We start from the raw sequence: 21,217 nt of genomic DNA, 5'->3' as shown, positions 1-21,217 counted from the left end.
CCTAGTTTCCTTATTTGAACTTAATCACCTCTTTAAAGGCCCTATCTCCAAATACAGTCACATTCTAAGATACTAAAGGTTAGGGCTTCAACATGAATTTTGGAGGGGACCGTTCAACCCATAGCAAGTCCTTTCAGAATCTCACAGTGTTTACTTGTAATATCAATGTCATATTTACTGCTTAAAATGGTTTGAAATCTAGAAAAAACTTCAATGTTAGCTTAAAAGCTAAGCCCTTAAAGCTCATGAAATTAATTACACAAGCTACACTTTGCCAACAGTCTGTAGCCCAACATTCCTAATCACTCCTCGATTCTCAGACCCTAATTCTCCAGACACGTGTTCTCCAATGTGGTAGCCACATGTGGCCAGTGAGCACTTGGAATGTGGATTTCAAAGACTTAGTATGAAAAAAAAAAAAGTAAACTATCTCAGTAATGTTTATATTGATTACATGTTGAAATATTTTGGATATATGGATTATTAAAGTTAATTTCATCTGTTCCTTCTTATTTAAAAAAATTATGGTTATTAAAAAGTTTAAAATTACATATGTGGCTGGAATTACATTTCTATTGGATGGTGCTTTCCCAAAATGCAGGTATGTGTCATTTGAATTAAGACTTGCTATGAGAACTTTCTTAGACTTCCAATTTATAACTCTCCCCAAGAATCCCTTTCCTTTTCTCACCCCTACTAATTACCCAGGTACAGAATGCTAGCACCATATCCAGCCCTTAAGCCACATTTTAAACCTAAGGAACACTTGCCCACTTGTTAGGAAGACAATCTGTAATGCTAACTTAACAAACTCAACTGAAATGTTATATTTATTGAAATTCTAAGTGATGAGTAATCCTGTTGCCTTTCACCTTTCCCCAGAAATGAGAGATGTTGTAATAACAGCAATTGATAAAATTATTCTCGTTTCTTATCTACTAGTAGTACTAAAAAGTCTATGCTCTAATTTTACCAAAACACTAGAACTGAGATTATCAGGGTTTCTAAAAATTTTGAAATAATTATTTTATGGGTCTTATGATGGGGTAGATATTTAGGTTTGTTTTATAGCTGATGTTGAACAGCTGAGGGGAAGAACAATAGACAGTAGTTCAGGATCAGTAATTTTTCACTTTTTCAGGAACATAAAATATGGTTAACTTTCACACCTTTAAAAAGTATTTATTTTCCATTTTTAAAATAGCATTGTTGGGTGTAATTTAAAGGAGTGCTGGAACTCAAATCCCCAGGAGGGACTGGAGCATTTACAGACTGAAAACATGTTAAAATTCCTGTTGGCTACACACTGCTTTAAGCACTTTCATATAGCTGGGAAGTGAAGAGGGGGAAAAATTCTCAATTTGCAGTTAATGATTAAAGGAAAGATAAAAGATAATAGTCTTGTTACTTAACCAATTTTCTTAATTTTCAAAGCTAACTTGGGCTATGTTAAACTATATACCCCTCCCAGCTGGATCTACTTAAAATATACAAAAACAAAAAGCACCCTTCCCTCACATACTTAACTTTAATTGCAACCTTTATTAAGTTTATATTCATGAGGGGAAAATGTAAATAAATTACATTTTTTCTCAACTATATTATCAAGTTCTAGCATAAAAATTTTTAATTGACTTGTGACCATTAAAACTCACCTTCAGTGGATATAATCTTATATCCTAAGTATAATGTCAAGCATACTTTTCAGTTCCTTAAACTGAATAATAGTTGTACTTACCATCAACACTTAAGATTTAAAAATTTTTTCTAAAACTTGTTTTAAAATTAAATTTGTAAAAAATCCTATTTTAGCAAGCTTGATTATATCAATTGATAAAACTTTATTTTACAAGCAATAGGAATTGGATCAAATGATGATTATAATCCAGAAGAAGTATTTTATAACCATAGCAAATGCCATTATACATACTGCCAATACAGATTTAAAAGACAATACTGAACTGTACAAGAGTTATTTATTTTTCCTTAATCTCAAAGCTATTTTAGTAATACAAAAAGCCATATTAACATTTTTCCATTAGAAAACAATGTGATGTACAAAACTTTGGATGAAAAGATATATGTCAAATTTCATTTAATCATTTGGTGGAAAATCCACCACTCCATCAGTACCACCCAAAGTGTTTTAGGCAATGATTAAAATCAAAGTAATGCATCTTAATAAATTCCAGCTGTTAAAAGAACAAACCTAGAAATATAGTTGGCTACACAGTATTTTTAACTACTCAGGAGTTACTTTTTTAAATCCATTTTTTCTGAGTCCTACCACATACCAGGTGCTGTACTTGTCCAAATAGGTATTTGAGAAAAAGCTGTTAAGGTGGAGACCCCATAAAGCAGTCCTTTGGTTACCAGATTTGACTTTTAACTTTCAAACATCCTCCAAGATGAAGAAACCCCAACTAAAAGTACACACTCTTCCAAATGTTACTTATTTTATTAGCAGGGAGGGTGTTTGGTAAAGAGAGGTCATGAACTATTATTTATGACCCACTATTCCAATTAAAAGCACATTTCAAAAGCTAATTTGTTATTTTTCTAATGAGTTTAAGATTTGGCATCCAGTTATTACAAACATGGTTCACTGACTTATTGTGAACCCTACCAGGCACACTGCTCAAAAACAGCAAAGCAGGTGTGCATAAACACTTTCTTTTGTATTTAGTGAAGTAATGGTATTTAATACACATCTCTATCTTAAAATTCAATTCAGTTTAGGGTCCAGTAAGGAAAATAAATCCAGTTATGGGGTGGTAGAGAGCAAAGAGGGTAAACTAGTAAGGATTATTACTATACAAGGAAGTTTTATACTCTATCTTTTCCTCTGAGTAACAAGATGCTAATACACTACTTTCATCAAAACAAAACTGCTTGCAACTATTGAAATGAGGCAAGTACTAAAGGCCCATAAACTGACAATGTTGTCCATTCATCACCATTACTTCTTTACATAAGCTTGTTTCCCTAAAGTATAATGCATTATCTAAGCTATAATTTGGAAATCAGCCAAGCACTAAACAATTACAATGGCAGGTAATACTCCAAAAAAACAAAACAGAACACCTATGGTCACTTTTCATGACCCATCTGCAGTTTGGATTAAGTGGACTCTCACTCAGTATAAACTTGTTTCTGGACCTGCATGACACACACACACACACACACAAAATTTTATGAAATTTTCACTTAAGACGTTCAAATAGTCTTCGGGTCATACCACTTTTGTATTAAGTGATTTATTCTGATATGCTATATAACTACAATAAAAATAACTTCAATTTTTAAATGAAAACTAAATGCAGATAAATGGCAACAGATTTGACATGGAATGTTGTAAGATTTTCTTGTACGTCATCTGATACTACTGATTATAAATTTGAGTTCGAAAACTTCAGATTAAAAACCACAAGAAAATTTACTCTTGATGGCATGCAAGATCTTCCTCAAAATGAACCTAAGACCTCAGTCTCAGAATTTTATCAGAACATAAAGAAACACAACAAATTTGTACATTTTATTCACATTTATTTTTCGCTTTTAGTGTGCTCACAGAAAATTAGAACACCTTAAGCAGGAGTTTAATAGCAATTTTTGTAAGCAAAGTTACATTCCATCTCTAAGTCAAATTGGTCAAAGCTTCTCCAGTATTTACAAAACATGATAGACAAGATGCTACACAAAACCATTGCATCTGAAGATTTTTTCCTTATTCTCAAAGACGACTGGAAAAGAAAGCATTGTCTGCTGTAATCAAAAACATACCACAGTATAAACAGTAACCATTCCACTTATCACAGCTTGGTTGAGTTTAAAATTTGTGTTTAAAAGGTCCAAGATGACTGCAGTTTTACAAAAATGGGCAGGGTGGAAAGTTGCAAACTTCATGTGCTTCTGGATATCAAGATTTGTTTTTATACAATAGTCACAGTTAAAAACACCCTGCTGGTAATACATAATTACACTTTATTAAGGTCATAAACCAGCAATAAACAATAAAGCCTATACAACTTGTAGTTCTACTTAATCACTGACTGGTACAGCTAACATGAGATAAGTGAAAAGTTCCTATGGTTTAAATGAACTCCTAAGACTATGATCTTTTTAAAAATCTGGGTATTGGTGTTTTTTTCTCTTTCCTTCTTAGTCAAGACTTGTAGTGTTGTAAACCTGCCTCACAAAATACATCGTAATAACTTTTCTTAAAAAAAAAAAAAGACTAAGCCTTTACACCATCATTTCTAGTGGTACATTATCTTGGCAATGTTATGCACCACTTAAATTTCCCCATCCTGGCCCCTATCACTTCATCTGATATCCCTTTTTGACCCACCCATCTCCTTCATATATGGGCATGTCCATAGATTGACAAAGAAAGTTTACATTTTTGAATAAAGATGCAAAGTATGCAAAAAACATTAATACTGATGCAAAAAAATAAAAATAAAAGAGAAACAAGGCAGAGGAAGGTATTTAAGCTCTCCTCGACCTGTTGGAATGGTGGTAACAGAATGATCTGAGATGGGATCTGTGGGGAGGGGGAAAAAAACAAAATTTGCTGCTTAAAAAAAAAAGTAAAATAAAAAAAGACATCTTTAAAATCAATCCCTGGTTGTAGACAAGTTCTCCAAAACCAGTACCTGGCACCACTCCAACAAACAAACGGGGGGAGAAAAGTTCTTCGATTATCTTAAAAAATCTTGCCCTTTTACTCTGCCGCCTCCGCTTGGGGGGCTTCTGGACTGCACTCGGGCTGGGCCTCCTGTGAGGGGGCTGCGCAGGCTGACGACGCTGCGGCCGCCGCCTCCTCCTCCGCCGGGGCCGCCTCCTGCTCCAGGGGTGCGCCGGGCCCGGAGGCCGAGGGCGCCTCGCTGGCGGCGGCGCTGGCCCCAGCCTCCTCGGTCTTCTCCTCCGCCTTGGTGGGCTCCTCTGCGGCCTTGGCCTCCTCGCTGGCGGGCGGCTTCTCGGGCGCGACGGTGGCCTCCTCGAGCTTGGCCTCCTGCGCGTCGCCCCCCGCCGCCCCCTCCTCGCCCACGGCCGCCTCCTCGCCCGGCGCCGCCACCGGCTCCCCGGAGGCCACGCCTGCCTCGCCGGCGGCCGCGGCAGCGCCCCCAGGGGCCTCGTCCTTGCCGCCTTCGGCCGAGGCGCCGGCTGCGCCCTCAGCCTCACCGCCCTCTCCTGCCTCCTTCTTGTTCTTCTTGAAAGAGAAGCCGCTCAACTTGAAAGACTTCTTGAAGGAAAAGCGCTTCTTTTTTTTTTTCGGGGTCTCGTTGCTGGGCGAGGGCGTGGCCCCGTCCTCGGCCTTGGGCGAAGACGTCGAGGAGGCAGCCGACGCGGCCTCCCCCTCGGCGGCTGTGGGTGAGCCGGGCTCGGCCGCCTCGCCCTCCGCGGGGGCCTCTTTCTCCGCGGGGCTGGCCCCGGCCTCGGGGGCGGCGGCGGCCGGTTCATCTTTCTCAGCCGCGGTGGGCGACGCAGCCCCACTCCCGGCGGCCGCGGGCTCCTCCTTGTCGGCGGCCGGGGCGCTGCCGTTGGCCTGCAGCTCCTCCTTGGCGCCCGGCTCGGCGGCCGCGGGAGAAGCGTCGCCGTTTACCTTCACGTGGCCATTTTCCTGCGGGGCAGAGAAAGCGGGAGCGTCACTGAAGGGGCCCGGGTGCCAGCATTCCTGCCCCCAACCCCTGGGCCGAGGGGGACCAGCATCCCCCCTAATCCCCTCTGGCTTTGGAGATCCCCTCCCTTAGGGGGAGGCGGAGTTGGATGTTCAGATGAGAGTTCCTAGAAGACGTCGGGGCAGTCCAGTCTGGGGTGCCTAAAGGCACAGCGGTAGCCTTGACCACTCAGCAAATGTCTTAAGGACTTAAAAGGGCCCAGTCCGAAACGTGGAAAGCAAAGGGTAACCCATTCCAGCCTTCCCCTCACGAGCTTTGGAATAAAGTAGTCACGTAATGTATGATATACCAAACGCCCTTTGGAAGAAGGCACAGAGCCAGAGCCGATGATCTGCGCCTATGTTACACATCCCCGTTTCTCCCTAAATTCTACAGGCGTCTTCAAAACACCAAGAACTCCCAGGGGGATCCCAGCGTTCCAGCCAGAAGCACCCGGGCCGTGCGCAAAGGCCCTACGCTCGCCTAGGGCATGGGGTCAACAGGGGGCGCTGCGCCTCCACGGCGCGGAGCCGGGCGCAGGCGGACGCGGAGGGGCGGGGCCTCCGGGCCACCCCGCCCTGCCCGGTCGGGCCCTGCCCGCCGGCCGAGGCGCCCCCGAGCCCTGATCGCGCAGCCCACAGTCCGCAAACAAAGCTCAGGTGGCACCCTGGTCGGGATAAAACCAACAAGGCTGTGGGGAGACCCATTATTTCTGAGGTCTCGCGTCTGCTTCCACGCCCACCTTCGTCCGTGATTCTGTGAAGCCCGGGCGCGCCCCGGCGGTTCATTTTGCATTTTTAACGGGTTCAAAGCCTCTAGGCAGAGCTCGCCTTCCCCATTAGGTTAGAGCACGCGAAGCAACACGGCCTCTGCTGCTCTAGGAAAAGAGGCGTGGTAGGTGCCCCGTGTTTGTGAAGCAGCCACCCTTGGCCGACCTCTCGCGCCCACCCAACCGTGGCCATCCGCCTGGGTTCGGGCAGCGCCGGGACAGCCTCCGCAGTGGTCGGGGCGCCACGCACACCAACAATCCTGACAGACACACAAGGACTGCCTCTTGTTGGCCATCTGGACAGGTTCTTCAAGGACCCACAGAGTCTTCCTACCCTAGGGAGACCCTTTAAAAGTCAGATGGGTGTGTAATTCCACAGACAGCTACTAATAAAGATTTAGAATAGTGGGAAAGCCCCTCGAAAGGCCCTGAAACCTTTCTGCCCAGCTCTATTCAGCCAGCCAGCAACCTTTCCAAGAACCCAGGGCACGCCGCCTCGGCATACAATAAGACAGCCCTTCCCTCCTCTCTTCCATCACCATCCCTATCGCGCCCCCCCCAACCCCCCGCTTTCCTACCCACACACAGAATCACACCAGTTCAGAAATCTTGAAGGCGACCCCGTCTCGACAACAAACACGAGAGACACCCAACCACCTTTGTGCCCACCAAACACAAATGCAACCTGGCTGAGGGCGCGGATGGGGGGTAACACCTAGCAAGTCACGTTCTGCCAAGCTCCAAACACGCCATTTTAGACAATTAGTCACTTCATTCCTCTGGTCTACACAAGAATTCGCCAGGATTCTCCGGGAACCACCACTCTGCGGTGGAGGAAGACCCCCATCTATGAGAAACTGACAATTTAGGTTATCGCTTTCCATTCAACTTTCAGACTGGAATCTGGCCACGCTCCTCTCCGCCAAATGCGTCTCAAGGCACGACCAGGAAGAAGAGGAAGCGTATAGACTAGAGAAAGACACCAAAGAAATGACCAGAACCACAGGTAGAATTTACCTGCCCATTCGCTTTGGAAGGCGACGAGGCCACAGCCGCCTCCCCGGGCCTCTCCGCGGCGGCTTCTCCTTTCGCAGCGGTCTTGGAGAACTGGGCACCCATGCTGGCTTCTTCAACAAAGAAACTCAACAGATCCAAGGGGGGGAACAAAGAGCTTCGGGTTGGTGTAACGACGGGGCGAGCAGCAGCAACGGCAGCAGCAGCGGCGGCGGCGGCAGCAGCAGCACACTCACCGGAGGGAGGGGGGAGTGGGGGTGGTGAAGAGGACAGAAGAGAACCGATTAAATACACTCCAGATAAAAAAATTTTAGTCGAAGAGATCAAGAAGCAGGAGCGCAGGAGGGAGGGAAGAAGGGTGGAAAAGTCGAGCACAAAAAAAGGAGCCCAAGTGTAATTTAAAAAAAAAAAAAAAAAGTAATAAAAAAAATCCCAGATTTGTAGCCGCACTGTAGACAAGAGGAAAATGGAGAAATCTCCCTGGTTGCTAATAAGATGCGAGGTCCAACGCCCAAGTGCACAGATGAATGGGCTCGCGGGCGCTGACGCGGCCCCCGCGCGCACCGGCCAATCCGCGCGTCGCACACAAAGCAGGGGGCGGGGCCTGCGCGCTCCGCGAACAATGGAGCCGCGCTTTGCAAAAGGTTTGAAAATCAGCCTCAGACTGAGAATTAATGTCCTCCAAATAAATAAATCAATTAAAAATACATGCCTCTCGCCTCCCTCTGCTTGAAAATAATAATGCATTACTTGACTGGCTTGTTTGTAATTAATTAACGCGGGGAGGGTACTTGTGGATGGGGGCGGAGAAAGCGTTAACTTGACTCCCTTTGACTCTTGTCGGTCTATATCCGTCTGTCTCTCGCCACTCGCTCCCCTCCCCCATCTTTCCCGTGTGTTTATGTGTGTGTGTGTATACGAGTTTTAAAGACAATAGATGAGATTTGTGTGCAGCATGTTTTCTTTCTCTGTGTTCCATATTGGTTTCAGAGATACTGCAGTGTTCGGTTTTTTTAACGGTTGCAAATGTGAAATCGCCCCAAATTGAAAGGTATTTAAACCAAGAAGATCGAATTTCATCAAACGAGATCGTGAGTTAGAATTAGGTCTGTAGGCCAGATGTGGAAAATGCAAAAGCAGCAAGCAGTCGAAGCCACACTCCCTTCCCCATCTCACATTGGCAGGAAATAAAATATTTCGAGATTGGCCTGCGGCGCTCATCAACAACCCCCACTTCCCAATTAGTGATTTCAACCCCCCACAATATTGAGGGCCATTTACAAAAGATGGGAAAAGTTTGCATTTTATCACTGTATGAAATGACAATTTTCCTCTATAGTGAAATGGGACACAGCCTCGAGTGTATGAATCCATATTTACAGTTGGTATGCAATTCACGTTGATATGAATCTTTTTCAGCCTACTGCCAGAATCGGATGAACTCTTTTTTCTAAACGTGTGTGAGTGTGCATGCAAGCGAGTGGGCTCTTGGAAGGGAGGGAGGCAGCAGCGAAGAAACAAGCGGACTATTACAGTTCAAAGGAGAAATTACGTATTGAAAGATAGCAAGAAGGTCCCTGAACGCTCCAAGTCTAACTAATTTGGGTTAGAGAAAAAGCTTCTGTAAGGGCATCCCGGGGAACCTTCATCTGCAACACTTGGCACCGAAGTACCAGACGCTATTTGTGCGTGAAAGACAACGCGCAGATTTAAAGAATGGAGGGGCGGGGGTAGGGGCAAAAATCAAGGATACACCCGTATAAGCGTTCTCCTACTACCTACATTTTTATTCCCACTTGTGTCCAGATCAGACTACCTTTTCTCGTTTACATTTAGTGATCCTGAAATGAATAATCTTTCGCTTATGAAGGTGAGAAGCAGTCGCAGAAGTGGTTCGTTTATCCTGGTGCTGGCTCTGGATTCTCAAAACAGTTTTATTTTTTTGCTCATTGTAGGGAAATGGGTCACACTCTGAATGAAAAAGACGGTTGGTTCAAGCCAATATCTCTTTGTTCAAGTACTGCTTTGAAAATCACCAAGCTGCGATCGCTACGTGAAACATCGTCTTCTCACAGTCCACTTCTTCAGATGCATCATTCAATCCCTAAGTCATATTCCCCAGAGCCGATGGAAAATGTTTCCGTAGAAGTGTATCTTGCCAAATGTGTTATAACCCTTAAGGGAGCCCGCTGGCCTGGCCCAAGACTCCAAACGCCACGATGGATGCGAATCCCTTGCATTATCGGAGTTCCAACTTAAAAAGCCAACTGGGCAGATCCAAAACCACCATCCAGGAGATTCTCAAAACTCGTTTAAACTGTTTATTTCCCCCACCCCAACGTGAATCATGCCTCTTCCTCTGCATCCCCCTCCCCCTTAAATTTGGGGTGATTGCTATCTCGTTTTCAGATTTTCTCCAGACATGTTCTTAGCCTTCCATTTGGGGGCTGCTTTTATTGCTCCTTTGTTACCAGGCTGCCGTGTAGCTTTCCCCCCTTTTCTTTCGCGAATGCCTATTTGCCCGGTACCGGCTTGTCTCCTTGGCAACGGGCAGGGACGATTCGGAGCCCCGCGCGAGGGAAGGGGGAAGGGGCGGAGCCGGCGGGGGAGGGGCAGGTAGGTGGTGGAGGGGAAAGAGACGCTGAGCGAGAGACAAGAGACAGACAGCAAAGCAGATGGCCGCGCGAGGGGGCGTGGCCCGGGCGGGGCGTGGGGGACCCCAAGCGTCGCGGGCGCGAGGGAGCCAATCACTTCCCGCAGCAGCTCTGGGGGCTAGAAAACAAGTGTAAACACAGAGATTCACGCCCCACGAGCGGTCGCTAGTATAGGGTAGAAAAGGTGATTTCCTTTCGATAAGAAAGTGCATTTCTAGCGTAGGTTGGAAAGCCGACAGTCCGCAGTCCCTGGCAGTGGGAGGAGGTTTGAGGGGCGCTGCCGGGGGTGGGGGTGGGGCTGAGCGCTGGGTCAGCCCCTCCCCAACCTCCCCCAGCCTCGGGCCAGGCACGAATGTGGGTGGTTGGGGGGTGAAGGCGGAGGACGGGTGAGGAAGGAAGGGGCTGGGAAATGCGAAGAGATTATTCTGCCTCAGGAACTACATAATGGCCGGGAAGGACCGCCAAACAAGACTGCAACCAATAGGAAGTTGTACGACGTAAGTACAGAGTTCGTCAGGAGTTTGGTGTTCTCACACCCAGAGCTAAAGGTTCCAAATAAGGCTCTAAGTATATAAATGTGGTTATTTATATAAATATGATGAAAGAACCCATGGGGTCGTAGTGAAAATGTAAAACTGGTAAATATCTGTGACCAACTCACCAAGAAGGAAATAAGCATTTATTCTTTATTTGTACTCTTTTCACCATCCACTTGGGGTATTTCTAGGATGATGACAGTCTGTGTATGGTTTTCTCTAGTAAAAAAGAGCAATTTATTTAGGATACCTCAAAGTTATTTTTTCCTTTAAAATCGTAGCACTAGAAGGAATTTTTAGAGATATTTCTACAAATTCTTAAGGGCCTACTGTATGCCGAACATACTGATCTAGGCCTTGTTTTCACATCAGTGAAAAGAGAGATGCAATCCCTGGCCTCAAGGAGCTTACATTTTAATAGATGGTCTACTTTAGGTGAACTGGATCATCTAGTTTCATTTCCTCCCTTATCAGATGAAGAAACAGGCCCAGGGAAGTTGCCAGATTTTGTCAGATGGTAGAGCCAGGATTCCAAGTCTCCAACTTCTTCCACTACTCTCTGGGGCTGTCTGACCTTTCCTTGATGTCACAGATTCACTGGACAGGCTAATTATTCATTCCTGAAGTGTTTATTCGGCTTCTGCTAAGTAACAGCAAAGGGCTAGATGTCAGCTGACAGCAGGGAAGGGCATGAACATGTCTTCCCTCTCCTGTAGCTTCCACTTAACATTATCTCTTAAAACTTCTTAGAATACGAAGAAAGAGAACAAAGGACAGGATTAACTGTGTGCTTAAAAAAAACACCCAAAACAATAAAAAAGATGAGGACCTCTTTCTAGATTCCAAGTTAAATATGCCTTTTTAATCAGAAAGCAGTCATTCAACATTCATTCATTCACAAAATACAAGATCCCACCCTGTGTTTATGGTGTTCTGCTCTGTTTTTCATCTTAGATTTTGTATTACCTTTATATTATTTACTTAATTCAGATGATTGGTTAGAATTTAGTGTGGAACAAAACACACAGCCACTCATTCATTCAAAAGATACTTACTGACTTCCTATCATGTGCTGGGCAGTTGGAACTCATCAGTGAACAAAAGAGACAAGAAATCTTTATAAAGCTTCCATTCTAGAGTGGGGAAAAAGAAAAATATAATATATATAAGTAAGCAAATTATATGGAATTTTAGAAGTACTTAATTGTTGGGAAGGGGACTAGACCAAGTAAGGGAGTTGGGAGTGCAGGGTTGAAATTCTATATAGGAGGTCAGGGAAGGCCTCATTGAGAAGGTATCTTTTGAGCAGATTTGAAGAGTGACAGAGTTGTTTAATGTTGCTTCTAACTAGGAGGACAAAGAAAAGCCAGAATGGAACAAAAAGATCACAAATAGATATGTAATTGTAAATGATCATATGTGCTCTGAAGGGAAATCCAGGGTGCTATAAAATAGTCTAATTTAGTTAGGAGGGTTTAAGAAGGCCTTCTTAAAGGACTGACATTTAAGAGGAAATCTAAAGGTTGAGTAGGCATTAGCCAGGTAAGTAGGTGGAGAGTTGTGTTCAGGTGGAGGAAATAGCAAAGCTGAGGAGGGACAAGGTCAAGTGGGTTTGGGAGGAAGGTCAAGAGATTAGTTTAGACATATTTTGGGGTGCCTATAAAACATCCTAGTGGAAAAGTTAAATGTGCAGATGAAAGAGTCTGGAGCTTAAAAAGTGGTTTGGAATGTAAATACAGATATGTGATCATTCCATGTTAAATATTTTCTGAAGCCAAATCATAAGAGTATACAAAGAGAGTACAGAATCACACCTTAAGAGCCTTTTGCCTTAAGAGGCTAGGTAGATATTTGTCAATTATAGGTTAATAAAGCTGAAAATGTAAAATAACATAAAGCAATAAAATAAAAATAACTGAACAGAAAAAAAGTAGTTGGGTAGAAAAGGAGTCTAGCTGGCAAAGAAGACTGAGAAGGAATCCCCAAGGAGGAGACAGAAAACCAGGAGTGTGGTGTCTGGAAAATCGATGAAGACAGTGTCTCAGGGAGGATTGGTTAGTTTTGTCAAATGATGTTGAGACGTCAAATGATGTTGATACATCAAATAAAGACTGAAAAGTTTACACTGGCTGTTGCTGGTTACAGAACTGCATTCTGTATACAGAATACAGAAGTTACTAGTTACAGACTCCAAAGCAGCTTTTGTCCTATGTGGAAAGTGGAATGCAGATTTAGTGTGCTGAGGAGGAAATGAGAGGTAAAGAGGATGATGGCATCAATAATTCCTTCTTCATGAAGCTTGACTAGGTAAAAAAGTGTTGTCCTGGATGGAAGGTATTAGAGCAAAGTTGACTGCTCGGGAAATTAATCCAGTAGAGAGGAAAATGTTGTAAAAATAAGAAAGAAAATGAATAGTGAATGGAATGAAGTCCCTAAGAATACAGGAGGGGATAAAGATACAGGGCACATGCGGAGATACTACCTTTTGAAAGAGACCCTGCTGCTTTCCTGTAACAGAGGAAGAAGAGGATGGCCAAGATTTACTGGTGGGAAGATAAGAGAGCTCCCTTCTGATGGTTTCTATTTGCCTTTGAAATTTATCAGCTAAGGGTAAGGAGAGAAAGGAGAGTTGGAATTTGATTATATTATAGAGGGTGTGGAATAATTAGTGGGAAGCATTGGATTGAACCTTTCGGGTACAGTAAGATTTTAGAGCAATAATGAGTGCCCACTTGAGGCTGATAAATCCCAATGATACTTAACCAGTATATCAAAGTTTCTCTCTTATATAAACTATTTGTGTGTGTGTGTGTGTGTGTATTTTGGGGTGGGGGATGGGCAGGGAGGGCTGTCATTAGGTCTATTTCTTTATTTATAATTAGTTTTTTTTCTAATTGGAGGTACTGGGGATTGAACCCAGGACCTCACGGAGGCTAAGCGTGCGCTGTACCACTTGAGCTATACCCTCCCTGTCTCATATAAACTTTTGACTGAAAAATAGTATCTACTACAATCCTCCTTAAGATTACCAGTCATTTACTTTCCCAACCTATACCCAATTTGTTTAAACCTATACAGTCAATATCTGCACAAAAATAAAATATAGATTAAAATGGCTTTGCTCTTATAAAGTTCCATTTTAGTTAATCCTATATGATTTTGTATAGATACATATAAGCTGAATGGGGAAAGGAAGAGAACCTACTGGGTGCCAGGCACTGCACCAGATGAGTCTGTTCTAGGCTTCTATTTCACCCTTACAACAAACCCTTGGACTTGTATCATTATCCCTGTTTTGCAGATTTGGAAATTCAAGTTCTGCAAGATTTGGAAAGTGAAATTCAACTAGTGTGTGAGCCATTGTCCATTGAGGGCTATCTGATTTTAGGAATCCAATAAGATCTCAAATGGTGGTAATAGCAAAGAGGGATCTCGTATTTTGTTTATAGTAGGAGCTTTATTATTTTTTTAATTGGTACCATGTACCTAAACTTTCTGTTACTTTAGACTTTGCTTTAGTCTTCTTTATTAACTATTCAGTACTGTAACACTCAAATAGAAAGATTCTTTCATAGTTAGAAAACATCAGAATCATTGTTTAACTGATCTGAAGACTCAAGAACTAACACACCTACAATAGGAATGAAGTTTCTGGAATGTTAAATCCCCTCCAGATACACAGGTGATTATTGCAAAACCACTAGAAGCATGAATATAGTTTTAGTCTCTGCTCGTCAAGTATATTGATTGAATTAGCAAGAGTTTTTATATTTGAAAAGATTACCAAAGGGTAAGATACACTCTAGAGAAAGATTAAAAAAAAAAAAAAGCAGCTTTTTTGAAACAGATTTGCCGCCAGGATACGGGTGTCATGAAAATCACCACGAAATTTACGCCCAAATGGGAAAGGAGGAGACTCACATCAACATCATGGTCATCAGACATGTAGATTCGGGCAAATCTACCACCACTGGCCATCTGATCTACAAATGTGGTGGCATCAACAAAAGAACCATTGGAAAGTTTGAGAAGGAGGCTGCCAAGATGGAAAGGGCTCCTTCAAGTATGCCTGGGTCTTGGACAAACTGAAGGCAGAATGTGAGCGCAGTATCACCATTGATATCTCCCTGTGGAAATTTGAGACCAGCAAGTACTACATGACCATTATTGATGCCCCAGGACACAGACGCTTTATCAAAAACATAATTACAGGCACATCTCAGGTTGACTGTGCTGTCCTGATTGTTGCTGCTGGTGTTGGTGAATTTGAAGCAGGTATCTCCAAGAATGGGCAGACCCATGAGCATGCCCTTCTGGCTTATACTGTGGGTGTGAAACAACTAATTGCTGGTGTTAACGAAATGGGTTCCACTGAGGTACCCTACAGCCAGAAGAGATATGAAGAAATTGTTAAGGAAGTCAGCACCTACATTAAGGAAATTGGCTACAACCCTGACACAGTAGCATTTGTGCCAATTTCCGGCTGGAAGGGTGACAACATGCTGGAGCCAAGTGCTAACATGCCTTGGTTCAAGGGATGGAAAGTCACCCGTAAAGATGGCAATGCCAGTGGAACCACGCTGTTTGAGGCTCTGGATTGTATCCTGCCACCAGCTCATCCAACTGACAAACTCTTGTGTCTGCTCCTCCAAGACATCTACAAGATTGGTGGTAATGGTACTGTCCCTGTGGGTCTCGTGTGGAGACTGATGTTCTCAAACCTGGCATGGTGGTCACTTTTGCTCTGGTCAGCTTTACAGCTGAAGTAAAGTCTGTTGAAATGCACCAGGAAGCTTTGAGTGAAGCCCTCCCTGGAGACAATGTGGGCTTTAAGAACCTGTCTATCAAGGATGTTTGTCATGGCATTGTGGCTGTCTATCAAGGATGTTTGTCATGGCATTGTGGCTGGTGACAGCAAAAATGATCCACCAATGAAAGCAGCTGGCTTCACAGCTCAGGTGATTATCTTGAACCCTCCAGGCCAGATCAACAGAGGAAATGCACCTGTGCTGGATTGCCATACAGCTCACATAGCTTGCAAGTTTGCTGAGCTGAAAGAGAAGATTGATCATCGTTCTCAGGAAAAGCTGGAAGATGGCCCCAAGTTCTTGAAATCTGGTGATGCTGCCATTGTTGACATGGCTCCTGGCAAGCCCTTGTGTGTTGAGAGCTTCTCTGACTATCCTCCCCTGGGCCATTTTGCTGTCCATGACATGAGGTTGCTGTGTGTGTCAAGACAGTGGAAAAGAAGGCAGCTGGAGCTGGCAAAGTCACCAAGTCTGTCCAGAAAGCTCAGAAGGCTAAATACCTGTCACCCCAGTCTTAATCAGTGGTGGAAGAGATGAGACCTCAGAACTGTTTGTCTCAATTGGCCATTTAAGTTTAATAGTAAAAGACTGGTTAATGATAACAATGCACCAGAAAACTTTCAGAAGGAAAGGAGAATATTTTGTGCACCATTTGTTTTTTTGTGTGTGGCAGTTTTAAGTTATTAGTTTTTAAAATCAGTATTTTTTAATGGAAACAACTTGACCAAAAATCTGTCACAGAATTTTGAGACCCATTAAAACAAAGTTTAATTAAAAAAAAAAAAAGCAGCAGGGGGGTATAGCTCAGTGGTAGAGTGCATATTTAGCATGCACAAGGTCCTCCATTCAATCCCCAGTACCTCCATTAAAAATAAATAAATAAATTTAAAATACAAAACAAATAAATATAAGCAGGGAAAAATAAAAATTTAAAGAATTTTTCTCTAGACATTTTAAATCAAAGTTTAACCACAGTAGCATTTCCTAGACTTTGCAATATTTACCCTCAAGGGACAGTCTGAAAACATTCCTTATCGGCTTTTGAAAGAGTTGAGTTGTGAGAAGGAGATAATTCCTTCCCACCTTTGTTTCCAGAAGTAACAGGCAAGTAAATAAAGAAAAGCAATCAAAATTTACATTAAAAGAATCACGATCTTCGCCTTAAGAGTTACGTAATTAACTGGCCAGCCAGAAGAAAGAGTGGAAAATTCACATGGAGAAAAAGGTGACTTTACAGTGTGATTGCGTAGGAACCATGCAAAGGTTAATTTTTCATTGTTGTTTTGAAGTCATAAATACTTATTTAAAAATACTAATAAGCAGAGTAAATCCCTGGCTAAAGCATAAAATTATATTAAACATTTGTTTTTATTCCAAATGATGTAGTTTTAAAAAAGGTTGTGTTAACCTTTAGAAATCACTGTTGCAATTGATAAACTGACTAGGTTTTTATTAAGCTACTGGTAAACCAGACCTCAGTAAGGCCCCCTCTGGTCCAAAGGACATTTCAGTGCCTTCAGCACACTGTGAGGCTCTCTGGTGGGATGACTGGGAAGGTCATGGACATTCATTTGCTCAACAGATGTGTCTTAAGCAGCTACTTTATACCAGGCGCTGGGTGATAGTGCTTTGCCTGTGATAGCTCGTTGAACCTCCACAGTAATCTTATAAGGTACAAACCACTACTTCCTTTGTCTTCACAAATCAAGTCCTGAAGAGGTTATATAACCTGCTCAAGTTTTTGCTACTTCTAAGTGGTCTGGGCTGGGTTTGGGTTCTGAATCCAGCTCTTGGTGATTCCAAAGCTTGTGGCACTGTTTCCCTGGATATCATGCAGTCTTAGAGTAAGAATTTTATGGGATGTTTCCAGTTCTCCTGGAAGGAACAAAAATGCCAACAGACACTAAAAATTAACCAAAAGATATTCTACTTGATTTATGCATTGTGAGAGAAGGACCACATCTATAAAATGAGAATTAGCATTCAAAGAATCACACACACACACACACACACACACACACACACACACACACACACAATCTGACAGATCATATTCTTGAACCTGGAAACTTCCATAGCAATTTTGTCTAGAATATAGTTGTCACAACTTAGATATTGGTATCAATTAATGAAAATATGGTAAAGTCGCACTCAGAACTTACCTGTACCTTTTTTAGAAGCAAAAGTATAAGTGTTGCCCCGAGAGCAGAATGAAGCCATTGGAAGGTAGGTAAAATAGGGTATAGAACCAGGGAGAGGAAGTTACAATTTTGGAAGGACACCGAGGTATGAGATGTGGCTGGGAGGTGAGATCAGCGATGAGAACGTGCAGACCCTTACAGCACTACTGTGAGAAGACTCTAAGCATTCCTGGGAAGAAAGAGAATCACAATAGAGAATATGGAGGTGATGACAATGGGACATTCTTCCACTAAGTCTACAGTTGGAATTTGATTTACATTTTGGTTGGAAGTTTTATTTGTTAACGTTTAAAATTTAAAGCTGTTTTACATATATTTTTTCATTTAACACTGACAGTAAATTTAGACACCTTAAGGTAATTCCTAATGATAAAAGAGTTAAAGAATTTGCTCCAAGTCCTAACTATAGCTTCCCAGACCAGCCAGTAGCTTGTGGTCGACTGGGACAGGCAGGGACTTTCTCAGTGCCCCATCCTGCTGTCTCTGCCCTTATGCAGCATTTTTCTTCCACTCCCATTCCACTTGGATACTGAAGAAAAAGACAGTCACGGCATGTTTCTAATTAATTTGAGTTTTATTCTCATCACTTCAAATACTGCTTCTATGCCGATGATGCTGTAATCAGAATTTCCAGTCCTAACTGCAAACCCAAATTCCAGATCTGTAATTTCTGCTGTCTCCTTACTGATCTGGGCATTGCTGTGTGTATATTTCTCACCACTCCCTCAAACTCAGGTTATCATTTTCCCACCCAAATCGGCATCAACTTTTGAAAGGATTTCTTTAGCTTTCTTGGAGACATTTTTGACTCATTACTCTCCCTCATTTTCCAGGCTTACAGCCACATATAAGAGCTCCTTAGACTTTAGTATGGCTCACCACTCTACTCTTAATACACATTAAAAACTAAAACAAAAAATAAACTAAAACAAAGCTTTGCCTGTTTGATCAGTCCACAAACTTCGATCGCCACCATCTTTCTTTCACATCTTGGACACATTTTCCCTTATGTTGCCTTTTCTCCCTTTAAAATTCCCATTCGTTAGACTTTACAAAATATAAAAATAACTCAGTAGCAAGGAAATGGGATTCTCATTGTATGTTTTCTTACAGTTCAGAACACCCCACAGATCATCCTTGTTAAGATTTTTCCCTCCTAACATCGCTGGTGTTTTCCCAACCAGTGCTCAGACTGAAGTCAAAGTACTGCCTGAGTCGCCGCCTAGGTAGTTTCTCCCTTCCAGGGCGTTCTGTGCCACAAACATCTCCCCTGTAAGTCCCTGAAGAAACTGACTTTCAGTTGCCTGGGATCGAACCCTCCCCGCCTAACTTCCAACATTCTTTATGATCTGTCCCTATAATCTCTAGGCAGAGGTAGTTTGGGTCACTGAGTGACAATTTACTGAACTCTTCCCTATAATTGTTTCATCCGTCTCCTGGCAAAGAGCTAGTAATTATAAGTTTTTAGCATCACCCCATTAAATATTCTTTATAGAGAGAAGATTGAAGAACTTCTTCAAGATATTTCATAATTTAAAACAATTTAGGAAGCCAGCCCTCCACCAGCTTCTCTTAAGGATGAGAAAGGAGCAGGTTTCAAGGGGATGGTGGTCTGATCTCCCTTTTTGCTGAGGAGAGAGCCCTGACTTTGAACTTCTCCATGTCCTTTTCCAGGCTCCTACATTTGACTCAACCACAGGAACAATTGCACCAGAAGGGGCAAAATGTCCCCCTAAGAGGAAGAGAAGAGAAAACAGCAATTGGTAAATCATAGACATTTCCTCCTGATTATATAGACTAAACTAGTTTTTCCTTCTTGATGAAAATATTTTTTCATATCCTTAACATTTCATTTTCTCACACTTAACACTTAAATTTCCTTGGCCTGATCTCCTGTTTTTTTTTCCCCACTATACTTTAAATGTCCTAAGTACTTTTAATGTGACTTTAAACTATACAATGTTCATTAATTGATTAAAACAGGTAGTAATTTTCCCTTCAAGTGTTACATATTCTTTTCACCAGATAGCAGAAAATATCTGCAACTTCTGAATTTACATAATCCATGTTATTATAACTGGGGTGTCTTGAGAGTATCCCATAATGAGCAAATAAAGAACTGTTATATTTTAGACATTATCACTACTTTTTTGAAAAGAATTTGGGTTTCATGTAATCTTCTTTTTACTGATACAAGCAAAAGATTCATTCAATTTAGTGAGGGAAAACGGTACAGAATTATTTGACACCAGATAGGGAAACATCTACTTATGTTGTTTCACCCATATCTTTTAATTTAATTCTTTTTTAAGTCCTTAATGAGTCTTCAGGACTATTTCATGAAACATACTAAGATGTAGTTTGTCACTTTATGAATATATCTATTACATGATATATTGATTACATTTTTATTTATATTTACATTAACTATATATCACATACCACATCTAATTATTACAGGGGTAATATGAGTGAGGTATAAAGTATGATGTTGAAAATATTGATTTCCACTGGTATTGTATCAGCACTCACAGGAATAAGCAACTATCTTTTGAAATGATCACTTTATGAGAACACCCATCAGACCAATGCCAGTCTTAAAATCAGTCTGGGGGAACACTCTTTGGGCCTCACAAGCCATGTAAGAAACTCCATCTCAGTACTTTATAACTGTACTTTCTGATGATAATTTTTATTACTATAAATTGTATTACCTACTTCGATCACTCACTGTAATAATACTAACACTTTCTAGGTACATTAAGAAGTATTCAATTACTTTTCAAAATATAATTTTATTCACCATGCTTTTGGCTGTCTGTAAAATTAATCCTTGACTTCAGAGACTGTACCACTCTTGAGGGGAAGCAGCTGTGGTGTAAGGGCCTACAGTATTTGAGAACATGGGTTCAAGTTCAGATTCAAACACTTGGTAGCTACGTTGTGATCTTACACAGTTGACTCAGGTTCCCTGAGCCCAAGTTTCCTCCTTTGTAAGAAATGGATAAAAATCCGTATCTTAAAGAGGTGTTAAGATAGTGTATTATTATTGCTGCTGTTGTTTTAAAGTGTGCTTTGTAAGAGGTTTTCTGTTGGGATTTGAATGAAAATAGACAGGAGATTAAGATGAATGTTCTGAGATAACACATGGAATAACTGGGACCCAGCACTTACAAGTCCCACTTAGTAAGTCCTCAGTAAATGCTGGGATTCCTTTTCCTCTTGGAATGAGGGGAAATGAGTGAAAATTTTGAAGTAGATTTGGAAGTAAAAGGGAAATAAGCAAACATATATCCGCAGAGCTGTTATTAAGTACTCATTTGTTAAGTTTAGGACTTGGAGTGAACCAACTACTGACTTCTTTCTTGGGCACAATTCCTAAAGGAATTCCGAGAGAAGCTGACTAGAGATGAGTGAAGGTGCTAGAAGGCCTGTTGTAGAATTGGTGGTTATCTTTTTCTTCCAGGAAGCCAGCCGCTCTCATGAAGGAGGTGGGATTGTATTTCTTAGTTAATGCTACTTTTAATTAACATTTAGACTTTAAATGATTAAGCAAATGCTGTATCCCCACA

General features: G+C 42.1%; 1 protein-coding gene, 1 long non-coding RNA gene and 1 pseudogene across 4 annotated transcripts in view; 2 read left to right on the top strand and 1 right to left on the bottom strand.

Moving 5' to 3' along the window:
• Positions 1-3,529: 3,529 nt before the first annotated feature.
• MARCKS (myristoylated alanine rich protein kinase C substrate) lies at positions 3,530-7,975 on the bottom strand. The gene is made up of 2 exons (XM_032484732.1): positions 7,450-7,975; positions 3,530-5,626 (listed from the first exon to the last, which is right to left on the bottom strand). Exons 1-2 carry the CDS (start codon positions 7,549-7,551, stop codon positions 4,727-4,729), a joined length of 1,002 nt encoding a protein of 333 aa, XP_032340623.1. The 5' UTR covers positions 7,552-7,975; the 3' UTR covers positions 3,530-4,726.
• A 2,353-nt stretch (positions 7,976-10,328) lies between these two features.
• The window catches only part of LOC116665341, a 74,917-nt gene continuing 64,028 nt past the window's right edge, over positions 10,329-21,217 (top strand). For all 3 annotated transcript variants that reach the window (XR_004321911.1, XR_004321913.1, XR_004321912.1), the window contains exons 1-2: positions 10,329-10,597; positions 19,320-19,408. This is a non-coding gene — a long non-coding RNA (uncharacterized LOC116665341). The remainder of the gene's footprint in view (positions 10,598-19,319; positions 19,409-21,217) is intronic.
• LOC102509721 lies at positions 14,426-16,230 on the top strand (annotated as a pseudogene).

The sequence above is a fragment of the Camelus ferus genome, chromosome 8 (genome assembly GCF_009834535.1).
Source record: "Camelus ferus isolate YT-003-E chromosome 8, BCGSAC_Cfer_1.0, whole genome shotgun sequence".
NCBI classification, from domain to species: domain Eukaryota; kingdom Metazoa; phylum Chordata; class Mammalia; order Artiodactyla; family Camelidae; genus Camelus; species Camelus ferus.
Note: the sequence above shows the minus strand (reverse complement) of the source record. Positions and strands in the feature narration are given on the sequence as shown.